The sequence below is a fragment of the Hemibagrus wyckioides genome, linkage group LG02 (genome assembly GCF_019097595.1).
Source record: "Hemibagrus wyckioides isolate EC202008001 linkage group LG02, SWU_Hwy_1.0, whole genome shotgun sequence".
Lineage (NCBI taxonomy): Eukaryota > Metazoa > Chordata > Actinopteri > Siluriformes > Bagridae > Hemibagrus > Hemibagrus wyckioides.
Genome location: NC_080711.1, coordinates 26,245,317 through 26,260,644, shown reverse-complemented (window position 1 = coordinate 26,260,644; position 15,328 = coordinate 26,245,317). Strand labels below are relative to the sequence as shown.

The 15,328-nt window shown below is 37.3% G+C and overlaps 2 gene segments (V, D, J or C); both read left to right on the top strand.

The window, feature by feature from the left end:
• Nucleotides 1-221: 221 nt before the first annotated feature.
• Nucleotides 222-702, top strand: LOC131343020 (Ig heavy chain V region 5A-like; the record flags this gene model as incomplete). The annotated part of the segment is given in 2 exon segments: nt 222-320; nt 404-702. Coding segments are annotated over 2 exon segments (339 nt in total), but the record flags the coding sequence as incomplete, so codon positions are not given.
• Nucleotides 703-11,971: 11,269 nt separating this feature from the next.
• Nucleotides 11,972-15,261, top strand: LOC131364710 (immunoglobulin heavy variable 2-5-like). The segment is given in 3 exon segments: nt 11,972-12,014; nt 12,098-12,421; nt 15,164-15,261. Coding segments are annotated over 3 exon segments (465 nt in total).
• The last annotated feature ends 67 nt before the right edge of the window (nt 15,262-15,328 follow it).

The window sequence follows — 15,328 nt, the reverse complement described above, 5'->3', positions numbered from 1 at the left end:
GCCATAATCTAGCCCCTGTTTGCCATCATCTAAAACCTGTTTGCTATAATTTTCTGGAATGAGAAATCAAAATTCCGACTTAAATATAATATAGTTCTGCTATACAGTGAGCAGCATGTGGTTGTGGATTGAACACCTCCATAGTGGTCATGGACACTCCCTATTCAAATAGAGTCGTGTATAAACAGCATGTTCTTGACTGCTCTAGTTTCCAGTGAGCTCTGTGATAGATAACACTCCCATACACTTTAAATCTGGGTGAAGCAGAACTCAGAGAAGGATGATTTTAGGACAGTGTATTTTACTGATACTCATTTCATGTAAGTTTATGCTTTTTATGTGATGATTACCAGCATTACAATCATTATAAGATAACATTACCTAGTCCTTTCTTCTCTTTTAGATTCTTATGGACAGTCCCTGACCTCCTCTGCTTCTGTAGTGAAGAGACCTGGAGAGTTGGTCACTCTGTCCTGTACTGTCTCTGGATTCTCAATGGGAAGCAGCTACATGAACTGGATCCGTCAGAAACCAGGACAAGGACTGGAGTGGATTGGGCAGATTGACACTGGCACTGGCACTATATTCGCTCAGTCACTGCAGGGCCAGTTCTCCATCACTAAAGACACCAATAAAAACATGCTGTACCTAGAAGTGAAGAGTCTGAAAGCTGAAGACACGGCAGTTTATTACTGTGCACGAGACTCACACTGACACAACAGACTCCAGAGCTGCACAAAAACTTACACAAGCACGTCCTCATGAGCTGTAAATATTCCCTCAGCAGGAAGCTGCACCCAAGAGACATTCATTATAAACATCCATTCACACTCAGCACTCAGATCTTCCTCTTTATTCCTCTTTATTCCTCTTCTAGTACTTATTAATATTAATAATAAGAATCCCTATGTAATGTATCACATTTACATTATAATGTCTTTACATATTTGACGAGGGAAATCAGCTCTAGGACAATGATTCATATGAATAGTTGTGACTAGAATAGTTGTATATACTGTACTATTCATTGTTTTATTCTTCTTATTTGTGATACCAGCTGCCGGAACACTACAGGACAATGGATTAATTTCCTGAATTTAGAAACACAGAGTCTGTTCAGTAGATCAAACAAAATGTACATGTTTTCTGCAGCATCATTACTACAAACTGCTGGAATTAAAAATCATCTGTAGGGGGCAGCAGCACACTTGTATTTGAGAAGGATTCATGAAACTGAAATCTAACAGCTGAAGGATGTTTATGCAAATTCACCCTGCTAAAAAAAAAAAAAAAAATCAGCCTCTTGCTCACCAGAAGTTTGTTTCACACAACTTGATGATGGAGCTGAGGGTCACTCAGTACTACATCTTTGTTATAATGTTAACCAAAGGTACCTGAGACTTCTTCACTGTATATTTCTTCCCTCAGAATATCTTGACTGTGTTGATGATGATCTTTGATTGTTATGTTTTATCTGCTAGGTGTCAGCAGTGATGAGATCAGACTGGACCAGTCTCCTGCTGTGGTAAAGAGACCTGGATAAACTGTGAAGATCTCTTGTAAGATAAGATCTCTTGTAAGATAAGTGGATATTCAATGACAAGCTACAGCATAAACTGGATAAGGCAAATTTCCTTGGCATCTCATAAATGTATGACATATAATGTTTTTTGTTTTTTTTTGAGGCGAGATCTTGTTTCTCTTCGTTATATTCCTTGGTGAATGTATTTAAGTATACCTGACCATTATTGAGAGATGTTTTTGTAAATATTTTCAAATGTCTTTTGTCTGAATTTACCACGTATGACTCTGTAAGTGAAAGAAATTATCTGTAAAATATCCTATTTTCTTCAATAAAATTTTATTAAAAAAGCAAAAACTGGGGAAAGCTCTGGAATGGCTTGGCAAGCACACAGTACTTAGAGGCCAAGAGTCTGAGGACAGAGGACAGTGCAGTTTATTACTGCGCCCGAAGAGCCACAGTGACTGGAGCTGAGGAAGCAGCTGTACTAAAACCAGACACACATTGTAACTGAACTAACTGAATTTACCTCACTTATAATTCATACACAGATAAATGTATTGTATTTTGTCTCACGCCACAAAGAAATCCCACAACTCTACTGGCTTTGGTGGACTATGTCTGCAGTTTATTAAAAACAGGACAAGGATTAACACAAATCACAACACACCCTCAGTTCTGTAGTCTCTGCCTCGCTCACGTTCAAAGCTGTTCTGAGCGTTTACTAGTAATATTCTTTCATTTTACAGTGTCATATTTCACTTATTCCCATCAAAACATGCATCACATTACACTGTTCCACATTATACACACATTCTTATAGACACATTCAATAAAATTCACATAGATTCCTTATACTAACATATTACATACATCACTCTTTACAAAATTACATTTCAGTCTAAACTCTATAAATCAGTCTAAACATATGATGGTATAGTGGTAATATTATTGTTGAAATTCGACATACCTGCAGTTTATTAAGTACAAGACAGGGATTAATACAAATCGCAACACACCCTCAGTTCTGTAGTCTCTGTGAGGAGTGTGAAAAGAGAGAAAAGTAAACCCCCGCCCCATTAACACTGCACTTGTGTCTAGAAAAGAAAGAAAATAGAAATACCTCTAGAGCAGAGAGAGTTAACGGTCTTGCTCAAGGGCCCAACAGTGGTGGTGCTGGGGCTTGAACCCCTGAGCTTCTGGTCAGCAACCTAGAGCCTTAACCACCTGAGCCACCACCACCACATGTGAGCACCTAATTCAAATATTCACACAGCATTTTAGACGTAACAGGAAAATATACTTCAACAAAATATTATTTTATATCATTTTATGCATTTTTACTAACCGATATGAAATATACCTTGCGTTTTAAAATGGCATTGGGTGGCAACTTGAGCCGAACTTATACAGCTCGTTAGCACTAAACTCCAAATATACATACAACTAACAACAATTAAGCACACTATGTGACTCAGTCCAACATAAAAACATGTCATCCACAGATATTAACCAAAACCTTAACTTAATCTGCTACATTTTAGCACTTTACTACAGAACCCATTTGCAACATACCTGCCTCGCTCATGTCCAACAGGGATGGGCTGATCGATCCTGAAGTATTGTTATTTTCGATACTGCCACAATGGCAGTAGAATTGATTCTCAAAAACAAGTATCAATCCTATCTGTTTTTTTAAACAAGTGATTTTAGAACATTTTCATAGTTCCCTATAGAGCACAACAAAGTACAGCTGAGGCGAGCAGAGGCTTGAGGCAGAGTTCTTTAGCAGAATCCTTTCAGAGAGGTGGACATTATCCAGGTACCAAATGGTGATTAGATTATTTGAATACAAAACGTGGAGTCATATTTATCATAGCTATACTCTGTACAATACAGATTTTTTCAGATATGAAGATATTACGGTATATCATGTGGAACAGAATATTACACTGCATATAAGTATTTAAACTGAATATTTTGTTTTAAACAGTAGGATTTTAATTAAAACCTTTCATACATTTTTTTCATCAGCCTATATCTATTTCTGTTACCTGATATCTGGTGGATATTCTTAATGAAATCATTTATGTATTATTTATAGAATTTAAAACATGTTTATTAAATAAATTACATAGTTTAAGTGTCAAGTAATTCCTGGGAGGGATTTACTATCATTATAAATTCTTAATGCCTGTTACACAGCTTTGAGAACATAATATATATACTATATTTTATAGATGACTCACAGAGAGCATCAGAAATTACAAGAAGCATAGGAGAGATGATTGTAAAGGACCTCCAGCCAATCTCAGTTGTAGAAGACAGAGGATTTATCGCTCTTGTCAAGACTCCACGTTACCAGATCCCTAGCCAGAAAAAGCTGGAGGAAGGCACAATTAACATGCTTATGCTGATTGTAAATCCAAAGTATAGGCAGCATTACAACATGCAAACCATTTCATTCTCACAACAGTTATGTGGACCTCAAGGTCCACAGAGGCATATTTAACTGTGACATTTTATTGACAACTGGCAAATGCAGGAATTTGTGCTAGAAACCTGCCATTTCAATCTATAGCACACAGCTGACAATATTAGTGCAAAGATGAAAAGAATAGCCAAAGAATGGGGCATAACTCAAAGGAGCTTGCAGCTGTCACAGACAATGGTGCAAATATGGTTTCTGTAGTACATAAGCCTGGGTGGAAGCATTACCCATGTTTTGCCCACACATTAATCTTGGTGGTCAAAGATGCAATAAAAGCATCTCCTGAGACCTCTCACCTGCTGGAAAAATGCAGAAGCATTATATCCTTTTTCCACCATAGCACAAAAGCCACAGAGAAGCTTAAACAGATACAAAATCAACTAAAAGTGGCAGAAAATAAACTGATTATTTCAGTTGAAACCAGGTGGACTTCAGCTTTCTACATGTTGGAGAGGCTACATGAACAAATGGATCCAGTCACCACAGCCCTCTGTTTACTTGGGAAGAGTGACCTGTGCTTTACAAATGAAGAGCGGTCTGTTATCCATCTGATCAATGAGGACTTGAAACCGTTTGAGGAGGCAACATGTGAAGTATCAGCAGAAAAATACATTTCTGTCTCAAAGGTCATTCCTCTAGTATCTCTGCTGCTTAGAGCAACTGCTGCCAGTGAGCGTCAAGGTAGCTCTTTTGCCACGGAACTGGCACAGCAATGTCAGCGTAGATTCCATGGGATTGAAACCATACACAGCCTTGCTGCCAGCACCTTTCTTGACATTAGGTTTAAGCACCTGGCATTTCGTGACAAAGATCATGTAGAAGCTGTGAAAAAGCGACTCCTATCTGAAATGCAGGATGTCCACTTAGCTGCTGCACCACTATTATTATTATACAGTTATAATAATAATAATAATAATAATAATAATAATAATAATAATAATAATAATAATAATAATAATAATAATAATAATAATTATTATTATTATTATTATTATTATTATTATTATTATTATTATTATTATAATGAGAAGAAGAAGTAGGGGAAGAAAAAATTAGTTATTAAATAACTAGCAGGAAGTTGATATAAGCTAATTGTAGAGTTCTTTCTAACCGTTTCTTACTTTTTCCTCCTTGGCTGCATAGAAGCTGTGGGCTAAAATGAGTAGCCGGATGACCAGTGGTGTAGCTTTTTTCCCTTATCTTGTGCTGTCGTCCATTCATGGTGTTTCCCATGTGTATTTGGTGTGCTCACTTGTGGTGTGCCATCCCAGACGTCGCCTTCCATTAGAGCAGCCTTTGGCCATCGTGGTAAGTCCCAGTGTCTCTGTGCTAGCTGGCAGTGTTGGTCTGGGATTCAGTCTATAGATCATTGATCCCTGTGTGTGTGTGTGTTCTGAAGAGCTGTACTCTTTCATTTAGTATTTCTCTCACACACTCTTGCCAGACCTTGTTATACTGTAGTGTCTTTGGCTAACAATGATCATATAAACAAATAAGAATTTGTTTGAACATGTGTGAGAAAGTGTAAAAGCATTCTGTCAGGAATTTTCAGAGGTAGAATTTTTCTATTAATATGACGTGAGTATGTTCAGTCATAGATAATAATCCTCAAATAATCCTCAAATTTGCCTATTTCAGGCAAATATTTTATTGAAAATTATAGTATTTGATGAAGAGGCTTCTGTTCCATTCAAAATCCACATATAATCTGGAGCTCTGGTTAGATATATCAACAGCGGTGGGGGTACAGCTTACAGTGACAAACTGATCCTCACACTGACACGACAAGCTGGAGTCTTCTCTGTGTTTCAAAGTTTAACTGACACCATTCTTCTTACCACCTTCCTTTTCCGGATTTTTCTTCATTGGTGCCATTGCTGCAGTACTAAAGAACAGTCTCTACACTTGGATGCAAAATATGAACATACACACACACACACACATAGTTACAATGATATAGTAAACAGTACGCTCGCGCAGATGTTCCCTATACGAGAGATTTATGCCGACTGAGGACGAGTACATGGGAAGCTTAACCGAGCTCCCATTGTTTTACGCAGCGAGACAGAAGAACCACCGTACGGAAGCCCAGAGAGGCCATGTGACTAACTTCACTGCGGTTCTGATTATGTCGTGATCACGAGAAAACAACTTTTGTTATCTCAAGATCACGAGAAAATTAAGTCGTGATCTCAAGATAACAAAAGGAAAAAAAATAATATCACATGGCCTCTCTGGGCTTTCATATCATTAATAATAATAACAAACAAATTAATTATTTTCCACATTAAATTGATATTGATTAAAACAGGGTGTGAGTGTGATTAACATTCTTTTCACAGATGTGTTCTGTGCTACTGAGCTCATCCAGCCAGACTCACTGCTTATAAAGCCAGGAGAGACTTTAACCATCACCTGTAAAGTGTCTGGAGCTTCTATCAATGATAGCAGCAGCCACTATGGAACAGCTTGGATTCGACAATCGATCAATATAATTTATAATAATGGGGATATTTATCAGAAAGATTCACTTAAAGACTTGTCATCTCTCGAGACACTTCCAGTAACACCGTGACCTTACGGGGACAGAACATGCAGACTGAAGACACAGCTGTATTACTGCACTGCGCTCGTGACTCACAGTGAGACAGAATAGTAGATTCCTCTTACAAAAATCTTATGAGACATGTTACACACATCCTCCCAACAAGCTGCAGTGCTACACAAAAGCCTCATCACAATTCACTTTTTAATTAATTAACAACTACATTTTACTGATTACCTAATCCCCCAATTACAAACACAAACTTTAACAAGAACTATTATAAACATGACGCATTTCAGAATTATTGTGAATATGTTGCGTCTGAATGTCCAGTTAACATTCCACCTGTTTCACATGTTTGAAAGCAATTTTTACTCCATATAACTGAGTTCAAATGATACTCACAATAATTCGTCCAATAATTTTGATTCAATACACGATACAGAGAGAGGTATTAGAGGAACAAAACATGTCCACACATGCTACTGTATCCCATCACCCTGTCATTGATTATTTTTCCTAGAACATCATGCCTCCATGTGTTTTATTCCTTTCTCAATCTGTCACTGAGCTCTTCTGCTTCTGTTGTATTTTAGATGAAGGTCCAGGTCTTCATGTCTTTTAGCAGAACTGTGAAATTATTCTCAATACAGGACCAAGCTATTGATGTCTAAAAGCCTTGAGAGGGCAGTCTGTGTGAATGAGACCCTCTTTAACTGCTCATTAATACACATTCAGCTTCAGTTACAGTGATACAAGTGATGGATTAAAAAGTCATGAGATCTAATGAGTAAAGAGCAGTGATGAACCTGACAGCATGAAACACACCCAGAGTCTTACAGGAAGCTTTTTCTCATCTCAGCTGTTCCTCTGTGAATGTTTTTATATCTCTAGTGGGCGTGTCATGCAAATGAAATCCTGTATTTGAACCCTTTATGCTGAAACATTCAGCCCAACAACATACCAGCAGTTTGTGTTCATTTACAGCAGCAGGAATTATTTTAATTCTTTGAGATGGGACTATCCAGTGTTTTGAGTTACTTTACTCTAGCAATCTGCATTCAATGTTAGTATGATTATTTTTCCATATAGAAAAAACATTTTACGGATTTTTCATACTTTCTTTTTTAACTTCAACAATTATCTTTGTGTGTTCTTGCAGATTCTTGCAGTCAGACACTGATCGAGTCTGATCCAGTGATCATCAAACCTGATCAGTCTCATAAACTGACCTGCACAGCCTCTGGATTAGACATTAGTAGCTACTGGATGGCTTGGATCAGACAGGCGCCTGGAAAAGGACTGGAATTTGTTGCTCCAAGTGAGATGCTTTTTATTGACAGCCAGAAGATTATAATCTTTTTCTCATAAATAACTCATTCTAGTTACTGATCATTTGAAAAGAGGAATTTTATGCCTCTAGAGGGCAGTCTGTACAAACTCAACCACACAATCATTACATAAAGTGTCTTAGAACCCTGTGTTGATCAATAAATTCTACTGTCTAATTTTATACAAATAAATACCTGATTAAAGCTTTATACGAAATGTGAATTTCTCTGCATACTTTAGGGTTTTCTTTCATTTAGAGAAAGTATTATTAAAAATGATCTAAAGTAAAGTGGATAATTACGGCTTTTCCGAATTCTAATAAATAGCAAGAGTGAAACATTTAGTTGTTGCTTTTCTACACAGAACCTTATAATCATCCACACATCTATACAGTGAGCAGCATGTGGTTGTGGATTGAACTCCTCCATAGTGGTCATGGACACTCCCTATTCAAATAGAGTCGTGTATAAACAGCATGTTCTTGACTGCTCTAGTTTCCAGTGAGCTCTGTGATAGATAACACTCCCATACACTTTAAATCTGGGTGAAGCAGAACTCAGAGAAGGATGATTTTAGGACAGTGTATTTTACTGATACTCATTTCATGTAAGTTTATGTTTTTTCATGTGAAGATTATTAGTATTATATTTATTATAACATAAAATTACATAGGTCTATTTGTCTCTTGCAGATTCTTATGGACAGTCCCTGACCTCCTCTGCTTCTGTAGTAAAGAGAGGAGAGTTGGTCACAATGTCCTGTACTGTCTCTGGATTCTTAATGAGCAGCTACTACATGCACTGGATCCGTCAGAAACCAGGACAAGGACTGGAGTGGATCGGGTGGATTGACACTGGCACTGGCACTACATTCTCTCAGTCACTGCAGGGCCAGTTCTCCATCACTAAATACACCAGTAAAAACATGCTATACCTAGAAATGAAGAGTCTGAAATCTGAAGACACAGCAGTTTATTACTGTGCACGAGACTCACACTGACACAACAGACAAACTTACACAAGCATGTCCTCATGAGCTGTAAATATTCCCTCAGCAGGAAGCTGCACCCCAGAGACATTTATTATAAAGAACAACATCCATTCACACTCAGCACTCAGATTCTCCACTGTATTCCAATCTTTTTTAGCAGTTATTAATATTAATAAAAATAATCCCCATTGTAATCTATCACATTTACATTATGATGTCTTTACTTATTTGACTCGAGGCAAATCAGCTCTAGGACAATGATTCTGATGACTAGTTCTGACTATATACTGTACTATTCATGCTTTTATTCCTCCTATTTGTGATACCAGCTGCAGGAACACTACAGGTAAACGGTTAATTCCTGAATTTAGAAACACAGAGTCTGTTCAGCAGCACAGAATCTGACGAGAGATTAAACGGAATGTAACATGCATTCTGCAGCATCTCTACTACAAACTCCTAAATATAAAAATCATCTGTAGGGGCAGCAGCACACTTGTTTTCAAGAAGGATTCATGAAACTATGAAATCTAACCGCTGAAGGATGTTTATGCAAATTTACCCTGCTATATAAAAAATCAGTGTCTTGCTCACCAGAATTTTGTGTCACTCGAAACACTTGAATCAAAGAGTCTGATGATGGACTACATCTTTGTTTTAATGATAACCAAAGGTACCTGAAACTTCTTTCTGTCTTTCTCTGTTGAGCTATATGTCCCACTCCCGAGCTCCAAGTGTTCTAAGTTCCAGTGTGACCACTGGCTCTACCCCTGGTCTGAGTCTCATCGCTTGGTGGTGCTCACTGTGGATGCTGTGGATGGATCTGCGTGGACAGCCTGTGACCAGGAGACAGCCGTGGACAGAGCCACCTGGGGACTTTCACACCGTCACGGATCTGCCGTTACATCTGTCAGCTTGTGACAAATATACCTGCGGCAACTGGAGCGGACCTTATACAGCTCATTAACACTAAACTCTAAATATACATACAACTAGCAACAATTAAGCACACTATGTGACTCAGTCCAACATAAAAACATGTTGTCCACAGATATTAACCAAAACCTTAACTTAATCTGCTACATTTTAGCACTTTACTACAGAACCCATTTGCAACATACCTGCCTCGCTCATGTCCAAAGCTGTTCTGATTGAGGGTGGGAATTAATTAAGCAATTACACAGGCAGAAATGACATCACTCAAATATAAAAGACCCTTCTGTGCTTCAAAGATAACAGGACATCAACATAATTCATCTTTATCTCAACAATACATTAAATTGTTGTTCTGAATACAAGTGAATACACAGTTAATCCATCATTAATACTACACCAATCCAATTGTGCAGGTTGTTGAAGTGGATGTTGCTATCAGTGATAGAAGCTCCACACACTCAGCTCAGTACAAAACACAAAAAAGAGAAACATGTAAATATTTATTGCACCTATTGAGGGCAGCAGCTCACTTCTACTGAAGTAAAACTCAACTGGCAAACTAAAAATGTGACAGCGTTTTCATCCTCAGCTCCTCCAAAATCAGCCTGTGGATGTCCAAAATACAAACCTGAGTCTACTGGTTAAAAGGATGTCTGTTTGTTCGGCATAAAAATCAGCTTGTTGCTCAGCTGATAATCACCCAAGTAAATTACAGACCTATCACCAAGTTTTGGGGCTCAGTGTCATTCAGCAGTGCATTTTATACTCCTTTTAACACAAGGTATCTGAGACTTACTCATACACCCACTCAGTGTAAGATTTAATGCATTAATGACTATTTTTTATCATTCTATGTGGCAGGTGCTGAGATGAGACTGGACCAGTCTTCTGCTGTGGTGAAGAGACCTGGAGAAACTGTGAAGATCTCTTGTAAGATAAGTGGATATACAATGACAAGCCGCAATCTTTGCTGCAGCATTAAGACTGTGATACCATTTCTGATCACCCATTATATCTGTACTTTTATACTGTAAGTTTGGCTTTAACAGTTTCATCACTGTTCATTTTCTGGTTCTCTAAATGACTCTAAATAAGTTACAGCTAAATTTCTCCATCTGCATCTGCAGGTTTTATGTGTTCAGGAGTCCACAAGAGAACAAATGTCTGTGCTCTCATAAATAGAGAACCAAAACTACAGGAATTAGAGGTGTAAGGATATATATACTGTAAATAAAAATTTACTTTTTGAATATCATGAGACAATAATCATGATAACGTATTCAGTCACTTGTTCATGTTTAGGAAGTGTTTTATTCGGGTCACAGTGCTGGATCCAGAGTCCATTTCAGGAACACTGAGCACACACATGTTGCACATTCACACTCGCATTCACACCTAGGGGCAATTTACAGAGGACAAGTCACCTGCTTTATTCCTGATCTTCTTAAAGAAGATAATCAAGAATGAAGAAGAAGAGGTATAGAAAATAGTTTCACTGTTGAGTTGTTGATAGATATTAGATTTCAGCTTTGCCTTCTGCTCACTAGAGATTACAATTCTTCTTCAGAATTTAAAAACACCTGATCTAGAATCTTCTCAGCTATTTCTCTCTGGATTCATCAGTTAAAGCCTCTAGAGGGCAGACTATACCAGAATGAACATCATGTTCTATTGAACGGTTTGATTATAATGTTAAATGTAGTTCATGCTGTTCAGAAAACACTGCAATATTTCACCATGTCAGAGTCAAATATAGAAGCAGTTACTCACACTGTTTAACACAGAAACCAGGAAATTTGTAGACATGAGAATCATTTCTGTGTTAATGTAATTCTCTAGAGTGCAGCCTACACATGACTGATAATGACACAAAGGACTGTTTATCTAACTATTATTATTTTCATGTGTTATGGCAGATTCAGATGGAATTTTAGGGAACTGGAAATAAATCAGTTTTCGTTCTGACCATTACAGGAACTGTTAATTACATCACAATTTACATAAAACAGGGTGTGAGTGTGATTAACAGCTGCAGAGCTGCACTCAACACAGCCTCTCTGGAATGTTTATGCAAATCTTCATCTCCTCTTGTAATATTAGCAGCGTGCTGATCTAGAGAGGAAACACTTCTCATTAGTCTTCCTTCAACACAAACATGTTAGCTTCAGCTCCACTGCTGCTGCTGGCTCTCGCCCCCTGTGAGTGTTTGGATTGAAGCTTTATTATTTCATCTGATCCTTTCAGTTGGACATGTCAACCTTTTCTTTTTCTCTTTTCACAGATGTGTTCTGTGCTACTGAGCTCATCCAGCCAGACTCACTGCTTATAAAGCCAGGAGAGACTTTAACCATCACCTGTAAAGTGTCTGGAGCTTCTATCACTGATAGCAGCAGCCATTTTGGAACAGCTTGGATTCGACAACCTGCAGGAAAAGCTTTAGAATGGATCAATTTAATTTATTATGATGGAGATATTCGTCAAAAAGATTCACTTAAAGACAAGTTTGTCATCTCTCGAGACACTTCCAGTAACACAGTGACCTTACGGGGACAGAACATGCAGACTGAAGACACAGCTGTGTATTACTGCGCTCGTGATCCACACAGTGACACGACAAGCTGCAGTGCTGCACAAAAACCTCATCACAATTCACTTCTTTAATTAAATCACAACTACATTTTACTGAGTAACTAATCCGCAGCTTACAAACACTTCAGCCTTAATACTGTACTTTGATAATTATTTAACCAAAACAAATACAAAAGTTTACTCAGTTCATAATTATTAAGAATATGTTGCTGTTTGAAATGAGAAGATTTTTTTTCAAAACAAAGATTTGTTTTGATTTCAGGGTACATAACATTGAATTTTTTTTTGTTGTTGTTTTTTTGTTTTGTATATATGTATATTTTTTATGTGCATTTTATTATTAAGTATGTGCATTGTCATTTGAGTTAAACCTTATCTTGTTAGAGAGTCACTAATGGATCTTGTTAGCCCATTGGGTTATTAATAAGTATGTGTGTGAGTGACTGAGTGTGCCCTGCGATGGGTTGGCACTCTGTCCAGGGTGTATCCTGCTTTGATGCCCGATGACGCCTGAGATAGGTTGGGGGTCGGGACTTGTGTCGGACATTGAGTGAGCACAAGAAAGAACCAAGGGGAAACGGTAGGGCAAGGGGTGAGGCAGATTTGCACCACCATGCTCACGAGCATCGCTCAGGCCTGCAATGTTTTTTTTTGTTTTTTTTTCTTGTTTAATTATTATAAATTATTAGTAAAATATTTCTATTTTAGTTGTTTTACTTAGTGTTGTATGCATACCAGAAGTTCTGGGACCAGTTTATTCAAATGAATATGCTGAGTACTGAGTAGCACCAATTGTACCCTTTTGTTTTCTGTGACTTTGTACGCTGTTGACTGAATTTTAGTTTCTTTAGTTAAGTAAAGTTTTAATACCAACCTCAATTGCTTAACTTCTACAGTATTAGTTGACACTTCATTTTCGTTTGATTATTTTTATATTCTACTGGTCATTAATGTTATACACCATTTCATTAACAGGGAAAAGTCCCGTAAAATAATAAATATATAATTTAACTTGATATAATAAAGTCAAGTGTTATTTGTTTTTTCCATCTGGTTGTTCTTCTAGTTGCTTTACTTAGACACCCTGGTTTGCCATAATCTGCACAAGGGTCTTAAGCCATTTCAGTTACAAGCATAGTGTCGAACCCACAGCACACTTATTTTACAGGTGTGGAGAAGAGTGCTACATGAGTTCAAATGATACTCACAATAATTCCTCCAAGTCAAGTCAAGAAGCTTTTATTTTCATTTCAACCACATATAGCTAATGCAGTACATGGTGAAATGAGAAAACGTTTCTTCAGGACCCCGGTGCTACGTTAACATACAACAAAAACAGTACACAAAGTGCAGAAAAAGAACATGTGCAATGAAATGAAATAAAATGCAATTATGTTCAACTTTGAGAGACTGTAAAAAACAGGTAACAAATAACATGATTGTTATATACACTATATATATACATATACATATACATAGCAGCCTGACAATACGTACTGTGTATTGTGTACGGTTGAGGTAGTGCAATAAGTAGTGAACAATATATTTTGATTCTGTTCACACAGCTGAGAGAGAGAGTTTTGTACAGTTCAGTCCTGGGTTCAGTCCACCAAGGAATTTGGTGCTCATTTTCACTTTCTACCACTGTAATGTATTCGTAATGTTTTGCAGCAGTTTAAAACACAGTCACACAAAGTCATTTTTAAATAAAAAAGAAAACATTAATGAAAGAGTGTTCATTCTGAACTATTATTAATCCCTTCATTTTACAGGATTTTTTACCAACAGTTGGAATCAGTGTTTATTGACTGGATTCAGGAATAATACAGCATGTTTCCAGCAGTGTGTTGTGTTTAACACACAGTTAAACACAACACACAATGTGAGGTGCAATGAAGGAGGCAGCAGAGTTTAACAAATAAAAGAGAAAAAAAAGGTGAATCCACAAAATGCATTCTGTATGAGACTCATTCAGTATCACTCATTATCAAAAATAACTGTTTGTTTTTCATAAATTAGGATTATTTGTGTTACATATCACCTAAGATTTACATCTAGCATTTTCTTTGGCAGGTGTGAAATGTTTACTGTTTATATTTATATGTTCATGTGAGAAACTGAAGGTTAAGACATACTAGAGACATCTTCTCAAAGGCTTCTGGACAAAGAGCATATACTTTATACATTCACAAAGATTTAACAGACAAGTTGTTGGCATGAGCTCCTGACTGAATGAATCAGTGATGATTTGTGACCTGAATTATTTATTTAATTAATTTCACTTTTTATAAGACACACAGATGAAAAAGGCAGGTTCTGAACAGACGAGAATGTTCTTCTGGGTGTTACAGTGATACACAGTGATGGACTAAAAAGTCATGAGATCTAATGAGTAAAGAGCAGTGATGAACCTGACAGCATGAAACACACCCAGAGTCTTACAGGAAGCTTTTTCTCATCTCAGCTGTTCCTCTGTGAATGTTTTTATATCTCTAGTGGGCGTGTCATGCAAATGAAATCCTGCATTTGAACCATTTATACTGAAACATTCAGCACAACAACATACCAGCAGTTTGTGTTCATTTACAGCAGCAGGAATCATTTTAATTCTTTGAGATGGGACTAGGCAGTGTTTTGAGTTACTTTCTTTAGCAGTGTTCTTTCAATGTTAGTATTATTTTTTTTTAACATAAATATTTTATGGATTTTTCTTACTTTCTTTTTTTAAACTTTAACACCAATCTGTGTGTTCTTGCAGACTCCTGCAGTCAGACACTGACCGAGTCTGATCCAGTGACCTGGAGCACAGTGACATTAACAGGGCAGAACATTGGAGAGGATTGGATACATCAGTAGTGGTGGGAGTACAGCTTACAGTGACAAACTGAAAAATAAGTTCAGCATCTCCAGAGACACTTCTACT